The sequence below is a fragment of the Coregonus clupeaformis genome, chromosome 15 (assembly GCF_020615455.1).
Source record: "Coregonus clupeaformis isolate EN_2021a chromosome 15, ASM2061545v1, whole genome shotgun sequence".
Classification (NCBI taxonomy): Eukaryota; Metazoa; Chordata; class Actinopteri; order Salmoniformes; family Salmonidae; genus Coregonus; species Coregonus clupeaformis.
Genome location: NC_059206.1, coordinates 48,298,707 through 48,313,209, shown reverse-complemented (window position 1 = coordinate 48,313,209; position 14,503 = coordinate 48,298,707). Strand labels below are relative to the sequence as shown.

General features: G+C 40.3%; 1 protein-coding gene across 2 annotated transcripts in view; it reads left to right on the top strand.

Moving 5' to 3' along the window:
* Nucleotides 1–12,526, top strand: part of LOC121582807 (BDNF/NT-3 growth factors receptor-like) — a 30,899-nt gene extending 18,373 nt beyond the window's left edge. For both annotated transcript variants that reach the window (XM_041898915.2, XM_041898914.2), the window contains 6 exons: nucleotides 249–437; nucleotides 2,002–2,132; nucleotides 2,420–2,592; nucleotides 2,989–3,229; nucleotides 9,321–9,479; nucleotides 10,149–12,526. In XM_041898915.2, the coding sequence (XP_041754849.1) occupies nucleotides 249–437; nucleotides 2,002–2,132; nucleotides 2,420–2,592; nucleotides 2,989–3,229; nucleotides 9,321–9,479; nucleotides 10,149–10,334 (1,079 nt within the window). In that variant the 3' untranslated portion in view covers nucleotides 10,335–12,526. The remainder of the gene's footprint in view (nucleotides 1–248; nucleotides 438–2,001; nucleotides 2,133–2,419; nucleotides 2,593–2,988; nucleotides 3,230–9,320; nucleotides 9,480–10,148) is intronic.
* The last annotated feature ends 1,977 nt before the right edge of the window (nucleotides 12,527–14,503 follow it).

Genomic DNA, 14,503 nt, shown 5'->3' with positions numbered 1-14,503 from the left:
TTCTCTTTAATCTTAGTTTAGTCATTTTTCAAACCAGTATTGAGACTTGCAGGCCTCCCATTTGGATAACAATGAAAATCTTGTTTTAGGTGCACATTTCTACAGTTTTAATTCCATTTAGCCCCACCACATTCCAGCTTATGTTTTGCCACATGATAACATACAAAAGTCAAACATGAAAAAGACCCCTCTTCCACTCCTCTCATAATTGTATTTCCTCCCACTGGGGTCCTCCACTTCCTCCTCAGGCTCCTCCTCGGTCATCAGTAACGACGATGACTCCGCCAGTCCTCTTCATCATGTCTCCAACGGCAACAACACCCCTTCGTCCTCAGAGATGGGCCACGATGCAGTGATCATTGGAATGACAAAGATCCCTGTCATCGAGAACCCACAGTATTTCCGCCAATCTGGCAGTATGCTGAAATCGGACACGTGTGAGTTACCGTGGCGCGGAGGTCTGCTGGTGGTGTAACCCAGTCTTTTTCTGATAAATCCATGACAGGGCCACTGCGACTTGATGGACTTCGCTGTCCATTTCCTGTCTGATGTTACCATGGCGATGACTTTGGTTGACCTCTTGCCGTGTGACCTGCAGTTAATGCTGTAATATCAGACCGTATGGCACAGAGGATGTCACTAGACAGACAAACACATCTGACTATCACACTTGTAGCCCTGTGAGAAATGTAGTTCTGTAATGGCTACAATGTCCATACTGGTCTGACAAGCGACCAGTCTGTGGACATCCTCTACAGTGCCTTGCAAAAGTATTCATCCCCTTCGGCGTTTTTCCTATTTTGTTGCATTACAACCTGTAATTTAAATCGATTTTTATTTGGATTTCATGTAATGGACATACACAAAATAGTCTAAATTGATGAAGTGTTTCAAAGAATTCTAAAAACGAAGTAACGAAAAAGTGGTGCGTGCATATGTATTCACCCCCTTTGCTATGAAGCCCCTAAATAAGATCTGGTGCAACCAATTACCTTCAGAAGTCACATAATTAGTTAAATAAGGTCCATCTGTGTGCAATCTAAGTGTCACATGATCTGTCACATGATCTCAGTATATATACACCTGCTCTGAAAGGCCCCAGAGTCTGCAACACCACTAAGCAAGGGGCACCACCAAGCAAGCGGCACCATGAAGACCAAGGAGCTCTCCAAACAGGTCAGGGACAAAGTTTTTCATCGGCAGGGACTGGGAAACTGGTCAGAATTGAAGGAATGATGGATGGCGCTAAACACAGGGAAATTCTTGAGGGAAACCTGTTTCAGTCTTCCAGAGATTTGAGACTGGGACGGAGGTTCACCTTCCAGCAGGACAATGACCCTAAGCATACTGCTAAAGCAACACTTGAGTGGTTTAAGGGGAAACATTTAAATGTTATGGAATGGCCTAGTCAAAGCCCAGACCTCAATCCAATTGAGAATCTGTGGTATGACTTAAAGATTGCTGTACACCAGCAGAACCCATCCAACTTGAAGGAGCTGTAGCAGTTTTGCCTTGAAGAATGGGCAAAAATCCCAGTGGCTAGATGTGCCAAGCTTATAGAGACATACCCCAAGAGACTTGCAGCTGTAATTTCTGCAAAAGGTGGCTCTACAAAATATTGACTTTGGGGGGCTGAATAGTTATGCACCCTCATGTTTGTTTCACAATAAAAAAGATTTTGCATCTTCAAAGTGGTAAATCAAATTATAGAAACCCCCAAAAAATCCATTTTAATTCCAGGTTGTAAGGCAACAAAATAGGAAAAATGCCAAGGGGGGTGAATACTTTCGCAAGCCACTGTATACAGCAGTAGACTAGGGCTGTTAACTTAGGTGTATGTAATGAGTAGGGCCAGGAGTTTTCCCTAACCACCCGACCTGACTAATTCTAACTAGGGCCCAGAGTTTTTCCTGGTCAGTTCAAATGATGGTCAGGAAAAACTTAGGCCTCTAGACTAGGGCCTTGTGATAGCCTTACTGTATCTGTCTCTTTTCATCCCAGTTGTCCAGCACATCAAGAGACACAATATTGTGCTGAAGCGTGAGCTGGGAGAGGGGGCCTTTGGGAAGGTGTTCCTGGCTGAGTGCTACAACCTGACCCCAGATCAGGACAAGATCCTGGTGGCTGTCAAGGTAAAGTATGGCCCTCCATGCATGTCATTTCAAACAATCAACACACACTTTAGTCCTGGCTTTGATATAAAAAAAAAGTATAAAATATTTAGCTGTTTGTGCTTTTCCCATATCTGAGGTTTGTATGTACATTGTTTTGGATTATAGCACCGCCAACTAATATATTTTAGGATTTAATCGAATTTTGTAGGATGGAGACTTTGAAACAATCAACAATCCCATCAATCAATTACTAAATTATGATAAGTGTGTGTGTGTGTGTGTGTGTGTGTGTGTGTCCTCCTCAGACGTTGAAAGAGGCCAGCGAGAGCGGGCGTGCCGACTTCCACCGGGAGGCGGAGCTACTGACCAACCTGCAGCACGAGCACATCGTCACCTTCTACGGCGTGTGTGTGGAGAGTGACCCGCTCATCATGGTGTTCGAGTACATGAAGCACGGCGACCTCAACAAGTTCCTCAGGTACCGTCCTGTGTCCCAATGTCTTTGTGCATATGTGTGTGTCATTACGTTTGCCCATTCACGTGTACTGTATTAAAGCAATAACTGACGTAAATGCTCAATGTGTATGTTTTATGTCAGTTTTTATCATTTTACTGTAAGCCAGAGCGCCAAAGACACATTTCCATTCTGTGCAAACTGAATGGATAATAAAGTTGTCTAGTCTAATCAGGCATGAGAGGTTATGGGGGATTTTGCCACATATGTAAGTGTGTTGGTGATACTGTATTTGAATTGAAACTGGAGATCTGCAATGGAAGCGAATGCGTTTGCACATATCTGATTAAGTCCTCTTTGTAGTCAACTGTAGATAACTATAGTTAGCATTGTGTTTGACCCACCTGTGTTGTGATGTAGGTCCCATGGTCCTGACGCGGTGCTGATGGCTGATGGGCAGCACAGCCTGATGGTGGAGCTGACCCAGTCTCAGATGCTGCACATCGCCCAGCAGATCGCTGCAGGCATGGTCTACCTGGCCTCCCAGCACTTTGTCCACAGAGACCTGGCCACACGCAACTGCCTGGTGGGAGAGAACCTACTGGTCAAGATTGGGGACTTTGGCATGTCCAGGGATGTGTACAGCACTGACTACTACAGAGTGAGTCCGTGAGCATGCACACAGAAACACACACACACGCACACACAAGCGGAACAGAAAGACAGGAATACACTCATATGTGTAATTAGAATTTTGTTCTGGTTTTGGTTTGTAACAGCAATAATAATTTTAACCAGCAATATTTTATCTATTTTTAATGCCATTTAAATGCAAATTCTATAATCTGCATAGAATTGCTGTTTCCATGGTAATAGGGGGCAACAGTGCAAAATGCACTGGCAGTTTTTTTCCCTGAGCAAGGAGTTCATGCTTGACGTTGCATTTATGCTGTGATGCAAATTTAGCCTTGAATTCTCTATTCTATGCCTTTTCAGAGGCAAGCTACTGCTCTTAAAATACCTAGATTCATGAACACGTTTCTCCTTCTATCCAGTATCTAACCCAGTTCTTATAAAATGAGTGAGGAAAACATTGTCTACCATAGCACATAGCCTGGTAGCCCAACCTGTTTCTGCTTTACCCAACTCCTTTGTTGTTGTTATGCTAAACTGGCATGCTATTGGCTACTTAAAGCACAAAACGATTGGGCTACCAGGCTAACGGCTATCTGCTACTGTCTAGCTTATACTAGAACAGTATAGACAACGCTACAGGCTTTAATGCGATTTTATGCCTGCATGGGCCTGAATTTTTTTTGGCCATCTCAGATTGTTCTGACAATTCTCACATAGAAACTTTATTGGGAGGAAGGATGTTTGATATTCTTTTTACATTTGTAACACAAACCATTTTTTTGAAAATCATAATGAAAGTGGCCATTTTAGGCCCTTTTTATACCTATACATGCCCCCTGTAAGACTTAATTATCTGTTAACCGTACATGATACAGACAACACCTTAATGTCATTAAACTCCTAATAGTGTGCTCTAAAATATGGAGTGTTTTAGAAGAAAAAAATGTACACATGAATTTATTCAACATTAAAACTATTAATAGTAATATTTCAAAAGTACCCTTTTTGATTTTGTTCATTTTTAGACATGTTGTTTTAAACATTATACTCTACAAGTACATCACATTTCTAAAGTGGGCTCTCTGCTACTTTTAAAGTTATGATACATTTTATGAGCACCACGAACAAAGTGAATGTGGAAATGGATTCAAAGGGAACTCCCTCTGCTGGTGATTTGCTGAATGTGCAATCATACAGGAGGGCAGTGATTGGTTGATGACGTATAATGTCAATTTCTTTGTATAAAATAAATAATTTCTTCAAAAGTATAAGAGAGCCCACTCTGGAAATGTGATGTGTTTGAATAGTATATTGTTCCAAATAATATGTTTAAAAATAAGCTAAATCAAAAAGGTTAATTTTAAGATATGAATAATAATATTTGTAATGTTGAAAAAATTAATGTGAATTTTATTTCAAAATATAGACACACTCCATATTTTAGAGCACACATTATAAGGAGTAAAAAGACACCAAGACGCTTCACAGATCATAGGGTCTTACAGGAGGCATGTACAGTGGGGAGAACAAGTATTTGATACAGTGCCGATTTTGCAGGTTTTCCTACTTACAAAGCATGTAGAGGTCTGTAATTTTTATCATGGCTACATGGAACTCTATTCCACTTCAGGTAAGCAGTAGAATCAGATTAAAAAACAGATAAAAATACACCTTATGGAACAGCGGGGACTGTGAAGAGACACACACACACAGGCACACATACACATGATAAGACACTCGCTCTACACACACACACGGATTTTGAATTGTAGATACAGTGGGGAGAACAAGTATTTGATACACTGCCGATTTTGCAGGTTTTCCTACTTACAATGCATGTAGAGGTCTGTCATTTTTATCATAGGTACACTTCAACTGTGAGAGACAGAATCTAAAACAAAAATCCAGAAAATCACATTGTATGATTTTTAAGTAATTCATTTGCATTTTATTGCATGACATAAGTATTTGATACATCAGAAAAGCAGAACTTAATATTTGGTACAGAAACCTTTGTTTGCAATTACAGAGATCATATGTTTCCTGTAGGTCTTGACCAGGTTTGCACACACTGCAGCAGGGATTTTGGCCCACTCCTCCATACAGACCTTCTCCAGATCCTTCAGGTTTCGGGGCTGTCGCTGGGCAATATGGACTTTCAGCTCCCTCCAAAGATTTTCTATTGGGTTCAGGTCTGGAGACTGGCTAGGCCACTCCAGGACCTTGAGATGCTTCTTACGGAGCCACTTCTTAGTTGCCCTGGCTGTGTGTTTCGGGTCGTTGTCATGCTGGAAGAACCAGCCACGACCCATCTTCAATGCTCTTACTAAGGGAAGGAGGTTGTTGGCCAAAATCATGCGATACATGGCCCCATCCATCCTCCCCTCAATACGGTGCAGTCGTCCTGCCCCCTTTGCAGAAAAGCATCCCCAAAGAATGATGTTTCCACCTCCATGCTTCACGGTTGGAATGGTGTTCTTGGGGTTGTACTCATCCTTCTTCTTCCTCCAAACACGGCGAGTGGAGTTTAGACCAAAAAGCTCTATTTCGGTCTCATCAGACCACATGACCTTCTCCCATTCCTCCTCTGGATAATCCAGATGGTCATTGGCAAACTTGAGACGGGCCTGGACATGCGCTGGCTTGAGCAGGGGGACCTTGCGTGCGCCGCAGGATTTTAATCCATGACGGCGTAGTGTGTTACTAATGGTTTTCTTTGAGACTGTGGTCTCAGCTCTCTTCAGGTCATTGACCAGGTCCTGCCGTGTAGTTCTGGGCTGATCCCTCACCTTCCTCATGATCATTGATGCCCCACCAGGTGAGATCTTGCATGGAGCCCCAGACCGAGGGTGATTGACCGTCATCTTGAACTTCTTCCATTTTCTAATAATTGCGCCAACAGTTGTTGCCTTCTCACCAGCTGCTTGCCTATTGTCCTGTAGCCCATCCCAGCCTTGTGCAGGCCTACAATTTTATCCCTGATGTCCTTACACAGCTCTCTGGTCTTGGCCATTGTGGAGAGGTTGGAGTCTGTTTGATTGAGTGTGTGGACAGGTGTCTTTTATACAGGTAACGAGTTCAAACAGGTGCAGTTAATATAGGTAATGAGTGGAGAACAGGAGGGCTTCTAAAAGAAAAACTAACAGGTCTGTGAGAGCCGGAATTCTTACTGGTTGGTAGGTGATCAAATACTTATGTCATGCAATAAAATGCAAATTAATTACTTAAAAATCATACAATGTGATTTTCTGGATTTTTGTTTTAGATTCCGTCTCGCACAGTTGAAGTGTACATATGATAAAAATGCTCTACATGCTTTGTAAGTAGGAAATCCTGCAAAATCGGCAGTGTATCAAATACTTGTTCTCCCCACTGTATAGGTCTAAAAAGGGCCTAAAATGGCCACTTTCATCATTTTATATATTTAAGCATGTTAAACATCCTTCCTCCCAATGAAGTTTTTATGTAACAATTGCCAGAACAATCTGTGATACCAAACATATTTTCGGGCCATGCTGGCATTGAATCACCCTTTATTCATTACAGATGGTTATCTTAAACACTGAACATGTCAATTGGCACATGTATTTTTCTGTTGCTCATTAGAAAAACAAGATTTCAGTCTTGGGGGTGTTTCCTAACCGATTCCGCGTTTGGTTAATGATGTTTGTCCCCCATGAGACACTGTAAACGTGTAAATCTATTTAATTTCCTCATAATCCCCAGAATTAATCTAAGATAACTCAAGAAATCTGTAATACATTTTGACGTTTTTGCCAAGGATGTTTTAGTTGTGCAATTTTACGTCGAACTAACGTGTTTGGTGCAGTATTTCTCAAGTAATGCACGGTTGTTCCAAACTCCATTTTAGGCGAGACTGACTTTATGACCAAAATTATCCAAATTACACTTTGTAGTCAATTTTGACACTAGAATAACTGTTCCTGACTCATATCGATGCCACATAGGCCGTTTTTAAAGGGATTTGTTGCTTTTTAAAGGCAGTTGCTCTTCAAGCCATTATCAGATTTGGCTCTTAGATCCAGACATGTTATGTCTCCCAGTCAGCCCCAGGCCTGGAGTCTACGTAGACTACAGTGCCCTCTGCTGCTTCCTGGCCCTCCCAGGGGAGAATCAATACAATACAGATGAATGTAATTTAGACCCATCATCCCCCAATCAGAGGGCAGCATATGAATATGCCCACTCACTAATCCACATTATCCGCCATTGGGATCAGATAGGAAGACCAACGACGCAGCTGAACAGCAATTGGGTCAACACATAAACAAATGTGTCAGTTATTGTAAACTGACAATCATGTCAATCAGTGGCGATTTAACATGTCAATCTTGGTGGGGCAAACAACATTTTTTTTAGATGAATGCCAGCGAAGCCACTACACAACTCTAAACAATACATTAAATGCACTATAACGGCGACAAACGCTGCCCACAAACTTTTAGGGTCTACATAAAGCTATCCCGAGAGTGGAGCTTATGGCTGACTTGCTTAAATAATATGGTTTTTACTGACTCCTTGTGGATTTGTGTAAATGGATAAGAACCGCATTCTCCTTCAATAATAATGTCGACATGAGTTTTGACTTTTGAACCATACACAAACATTATTACATTTATGTTCAGTAAATTCACAATGTTTGTTCTTATATAAGTAAGTGGAAGCAAACTGCGATGAGGTAGGCCAGAAATTCCGAAATGGACAGCGACAGAAATTCAGATAGATATTAGTTCAGATAAATTCAGCAAGATGTTGAGGCCTTCACTTTACTCTTCTTTAAGTCACCACAGAGAGAGAAAGAGAGACCCAGACTCAGCGGTTAGCCTAACATTTGAAGTATTAGCTGAGTCTAGCTGAGCCACAACGTTTAATTTCCCCAGTAATCCCAGTTTAACTGTGTTGTCTATATGTGATGCACAATTCTCATGTTTTGAGACCCTTTCAGACAGATGTTTTAAAACCTTAAACCCAGACTTGGACCACACACCCTCTCCACTGAATAGCAGGCAGGGGAAGCGAAATAGTGATTGCTTTGCAACGCTAGCACTGCTTCCTTCCAAACCACTCATTGTTGAATTTTCCATTTCTGACTTGTTGTGTAATGTTTATGTCCAATGTCCATGAGCACAGAGAGGTTGTATCTCTAATTTATCTTCATATGACAAGGATTGAAAAGGATTTGCCAGTAGATTGTTGACTTGATTCATGATGATGACTGCTAGCTAAGATTTTGAAAGTATGATGACATGATCAATCCAATCAAAGCTACTGTATTTTATCTGTGGCCAATGACCTTGAGCCTTCTTGGATGGGCACTTCTAATGTAACTCTATGGCAGCATCCAAGGGGCTTGAATTTTTGGAGCTCTCCCCGTAGATTTTGCGGTGACGTAGTGTCCCCATGGGTGACAGAACACTGTGCCAATCACGGCGCAACTAGAGAACATTACCAACCACTAGGCTCTGTATGTCCGCTAGCTGCCCCACCACCACAGAAAGCACTGATCTAGGCTGAAACACCTGCATTTTGGAGCTGCCTTACTCAAGAAAGCAAAAAAGAGACCATGTTTGTATGCGGCTTTATTAACTCTATTATTATTTTTTTTTACATTGTTTGCAAACTGATATGTGACGTGTATTAATGCCAAAACAGGCACCCAAAAAATATATATACCTTTTTTTTTTTTCTTTTTTTTTTTAGCTAAACAGGTGGGGCGTCGCAGCTAAGGCCAAACAGTGCCAATACCAATTCAGGCAAAAAATGTATTGTGCAAGTTGGGTTTTAATACCTTTTTTAAAATATCTCATCATAACATTGATTTCCATGGAAACTGTAGGCCCACACACAATACAAATTTGTGTACATGATCTTGTCATGAATATTGTATATTCTACCTTTAACCAAATGTTAATAGGCCTTAATAGTATGTTGGTTACTGACCTGACTGACAACAACACCTCTCCATCTAACCCTGTTTTTGGGCAGTTTCTTTATTTCACTCCCGTTCATTCCAGCCTTCATCATCTCTTCTTCATTTGACCTTCTCTGTGGTTATCCTGGATGGTTCTTGATGGATCCTTCGTGTCTGTTTCCAGGTGGGTGGTCACACCATGCTGCCCATCCGCTGGATGCCTCCAGAGAGCATCATGTACCGGAGGTTCACCACGGAGAGCGATGTCTGGAGTCTCGGCGTGGTCCTCTGGGAGATCTTCACCTATGGGAAGCAGCCATGGTACCAGCTCTCCAACAATGAGGTCAGTAGTCTCTTATGACAGACAGAAAAACTCTTGAGATTTGGTTCTGGGTTCCAAGATTACAAGGTCAGAGACACAAGCTCAAACCTTTCCTACAGTAGATTGACTACACTGGTACCATAGCACCTGAGCTCCAATTATGAGATTTATCGTCAAAACTTCAAATACATCAGTCTTCTGTAGTCTCCATTTTTCTAATCTTAGTTACAGTATGTCACATTTGTATTGTCCATATACATTGACTGTACGAAACATTAGGAACACCTGCTCTTTACATGACTTAGAGTGACCAGGTGAATCCAGGTGAAAGCTATGATCCCTTATTGATGTCACCTGTTAAATCCACTTCAATCAGTGTAGATGAAGGGCAGGAGACAGGTTAAAGGAAGGTGTTCCTAATGTTTTATTCTCTCAGTGTAGATTTTTATGCGTTATGAATATACATTTCCTGCCAATCTATTATATAAAACCAGGGTTAATATGTCTATGAGTCTAAAAAAACATATCACCTTGGTAAACCTCACTTTATTTATATGCTGTTGTTATAATGTGAGCAATGGCTTCCTTAATTGCCCCTCAGGGAATAAATAAAGTTGAATTGAACTGAATTTCAATTTAATTTAATTGAATTGAAAAAGTGCTGACCAGTGGTGATGACCCTTTATGCAGGTGATCGAGTGCATCACCCAGGGGCGCGTGCTGCAGCGGCCGCGTTCCTGTCCAAAGGAGGTGTACGACCTGATGCTGGGATGCTGGCAGAGAGAACCCTACATGAGACTGAACATCAAGGAGATCCACAGCCTGCTCCAGAGTCTGGCCAAGGCCTCGCCTGTCTACCTGGATATACTGGGCTGAGTGAGTCTGGGCAGGAGTGTATATGGGTGGGGGTGAGGGTGAGGGTGGAGTTTTGTGTATGTGTGTGTATGCGTGCGCGTGCCTGCGTGTGTGAGCATATGTGTTTGCGAGTGTGCCCGACTGTGCTGACTGTGCTTCTGCCTCCTCATCACATAGACAAAAGCCTTAAATTTGATTGAGATTTCCTTTCCTTCTCCATTTGAAGATACTTTTAGGACCATTTTCTCAAACCCAGATTAAAATAATCCAGGAGTAGGCCCAATTCTGATTTAGTTCATCAAGAGCTAAAAATGATTTCATGAACATCTATTAACCTTGAATTACATACTGCTGGACTGTGACAATAACTTTTTAAATGAAGATTAACCATAGTCCAACAATAATTGAGGCCATGTCCATGAAACCAAATTATCAGTAATCTTGATTAAATTGTAATCTGGGTCTGCGAAACAGATCCTTAATTGTATTATTGTACTCTTCTTGTACACTGTAATTGCTGGGGATGAACAAAGGGAAAATGACTGTGTGTCAAAATTATCATGGACAATGTATGGACACTTGCCAACATGGATAGAGCTTTTCCTTGTTCCTCCTAACATAACGAGGAACATCTCATGTGGAGCGACATATAAAGTCGAGACGTGATTTTTTTTTTTTTTACCCATTGCAATGAAGTAAGGCTTACCGCTTATATAAGTGTCATGGACAATTTTTATGGTGTGAGAACTTTCTTATTGATGTCAGGTGATTTTGACTTTGTTGTTTTCACGTTACGTCTTTACATTTTGATTGGTGACTGAACTCTGTCATCATGGCCAACCAGAGCCCAGAGCTGTGGAGTTGATATGTTGGTACTTGAAGGGTACCTCTTAGGACTTATAATGACTTCATATCACATTAATAACCCATACATACCACAGTAAAAAAATAAAAAATAATTATGAAATGCTTATGTACTGCTCATATACGGTTATTCATGTGTTATAAAGTCTCTATGTAGGTAGGTATCCTCAGTCCAGAGAGAACAAGAGCCATCCATCCACACAACGCCGTTAAACCGTTAATATACATATGTGCATATTACAAAAACACTTTTCAATGTTATAAAAATAAGGATTTACCTATTAAAACATATGGGCATTCTCTATGCCATATTTATAAATCATTTTTCTGAATTATTTTCTTTTTTTTAAATGAATATTTCAGGTTGTGGTTCATTATCAGTGGTATTTTCTATCTGATTCTATTTGCTAGCTACTGACATTGTCCATTTCCATGTAGAACGTGTTGGTGTTTTGAATGTGGTTAGTATGCACTACACGTCACAATCTTGACTGGATAACTAAAGCACAGTGAATAAGGACCGTCCCAGCATTACGTTTGAACAGGGAGGAACTTTGAGTTGCCTCAACTCAAATCACAGCAGTAAGAAAGTTGAGCATACTGTAGCATAGAATAACATTGGCATTTTGTTTTGTCGTTTGTGAAGAGCACATTCACCAGCAATGGCTTAGAGAGAGCATAACTTTATCCTCTACTGTATAAATCTATTGGTGGCCCAAAACTCTACTACACTGTTTGTTTTGTATTTTCGAAGGCAGCTTTACAAAGGCTGTCGTTGTTGTTGAGGTTGTTGACGATGTTTCAGTATATTGAAGCTAATAGGAAATGATGGATTTTGCCTTTGAGGATATTTTATTTATTTCAGCTGTATTTGTGGGGAATCAACAGGGTATTGACTGCTTTAGTTAGAAAAGATGACTGGTAGAATGCCCCTATTCAGCTATGTATGCACTTACATTACTAATTTACTTGTTTACATTATGTATAGCATATTATTTGGAACCCGGATGTGATATTATGTGATCTTATATTGATTGATATACATATCTCATATCATATAGGCTATTGCAATGGTTAGGATCAGTTGTGAGAGTATCTTAAGTCTAAGGGCAGTTGTGAGAAAATCTTATGTCTAGGAGCAGTTGAGAGAGTTTATTTAGTCTGATTCCCCATGTGGTTGTACAGGAGAGCTGTAAGGCCTCCTGAACAGCTTCTATCAGGGATGTGATGACTTGATAACTATGACAGTTGAATCAGATTAATTGATAAGGAAGAGGACCTACATACAGTGCCTTCAGAAGGTATTCATACCCTTTGACTTATTCCATGTTTTGTTGTTACAGCCTGAATTCAAAATGGATGAAATATTGTTTTTACTCACCCATCTACACACAATACCCCATAATGACAAAGTGAAAACATGATTTTCAAAATTCTTGCAAATTTATTGAAAATTATATACAGAAATATATAATTTACATAAGTATTCCCAACCAGTCAAATCACCTTTGGCAGCGATTACAGCTGTGAGTCTTTCTGCGTACATTTTTTGGAGCTTTGCACACCTGGATTGTACAATATTTGCCCATTATTCTTTTCAAAAATCTTCAAGCTCTGTCATATTGGTTGTTGATCGTTGCTGGACAACCATTTTCAGGTCTTCCATAGATTTTGAAGTAGATTTTAGTCAAAACTGTAACTCGGCCACTCAGGAACATTCACTGTCTTCTTGGTAAGCAACTCCAGTGTATATTTGGCCTTGTGTTTTAGGTTATTGTCCTGCTGAAAGGTGAATTAATCTCCCAGTGTCTGGTGGAAAGCAGACTGAAACAGGTTTTCCCTCTAACACTTTATATTCAGGACAAAAAGTTAATTGTTTTGCCACATATTTTGCGGTATTACTTTAGTGCCTTGTTGCAAATATTTGTATTCTGGATAGGCTTCTTTCTTTTCACTCTGTCAATTAGGATAGTATTGTGGAGTAACTACAATGTTGTTGATCCATCCTCAGTTTTCTTCTATCACAGCCATTAAACTCTGTAACTGTTTTAATGTCACCATTGGCCTCATGGTGAAATCCCTGAGCGGTTTCCTTCCTCTCCGGCAACTGAGTTAGGAAGGTCACCTGTATCTTTGTAATGACTGGGTGTATTGATACACCATCCAAAGTGTAATTAATAACTTCACCATGGATATTCAATGTCTGCTACACAACTACCAACAGGTGCCCTTCTTTGCTAGGCATGTAAAAATGTCAAAAAACATATTTTCACTTTGACACTGTGGGGTATTGTGTGTAAGCCAGGCACAAAAAATCAAAATGTAATCAATTTCTAATTCAGGCTGTAACACAACAAAATGTGGAAAAAGTCAAGGGGTGTGAATACTTTCTGAAAGCACTGTATGTAGCACTATACCAGTGGTATTCAAAGTCGGTGTCGCGACCCTTAATGTGGGGGTGTGGGGTCAAAATTACAAAATATATTAACAAAAAACAACATTTGAACAAACAATTAAGAGTACAGATTATTGTACTGGACAATATACAAACGCGTTTGAAAAACAATGTAAAAAATAAAATTTTATTGAGTAAATGTATTTATTGGTTTCTTTTCATGATAAGAAATGCAATGAATTGAAGGTTATTTGTTGATGTAAAAATCGAAATGTATACATTTTCAGGTTGTCATTAGATTTGGGGTGGGGTCACGATAATTTCTTGGGGGCAAAAAATGAGGTCCCCAGAAATTCTGGCGGAGAAAATGGTGTCTCCGCAAGATAAAGTAAGATTAGCAAAACAACTTCAACCACCATCTCCCCTGCTTTTGACTGAATATTCATGGTGATCATGCATTCCCTCCAAGGAACAATGATAAGTCAATATGGAAAAGGACCATTAATGTCACAGTGCTCTGCTAAGTGTGTCTGTCTCTTTGTAAGGTATTTACAATCAGATTGTTTCTGCAGTGATATCAATATACAATCTTTCCACTTTCTCTTTACTGGAGTCACTTTTACTCATAAACGTGAGCTCTACACTACTGTTTATCAGTGATACTACGCAAGCTCCCAGTTCCCATAACCTTTGGCTTTTGATATGGAGATAATTCAGTGCAGTTATGTTTGCTGAGACAATAGATTGTTACGTGCACTTCAGAAATGCACACCCAAACTCCTATTCTTTGAGCCACAGTCAGTTCAATTGTTGTATTATCACCATAATCCCTGTTGCATTCTTTGTTGAACATCATCAATCTACACACAATACCCCATAATAACAAAGCAAAAACAGGTATTCAGACCCTTTACTCAGTACTTTGTTGAAG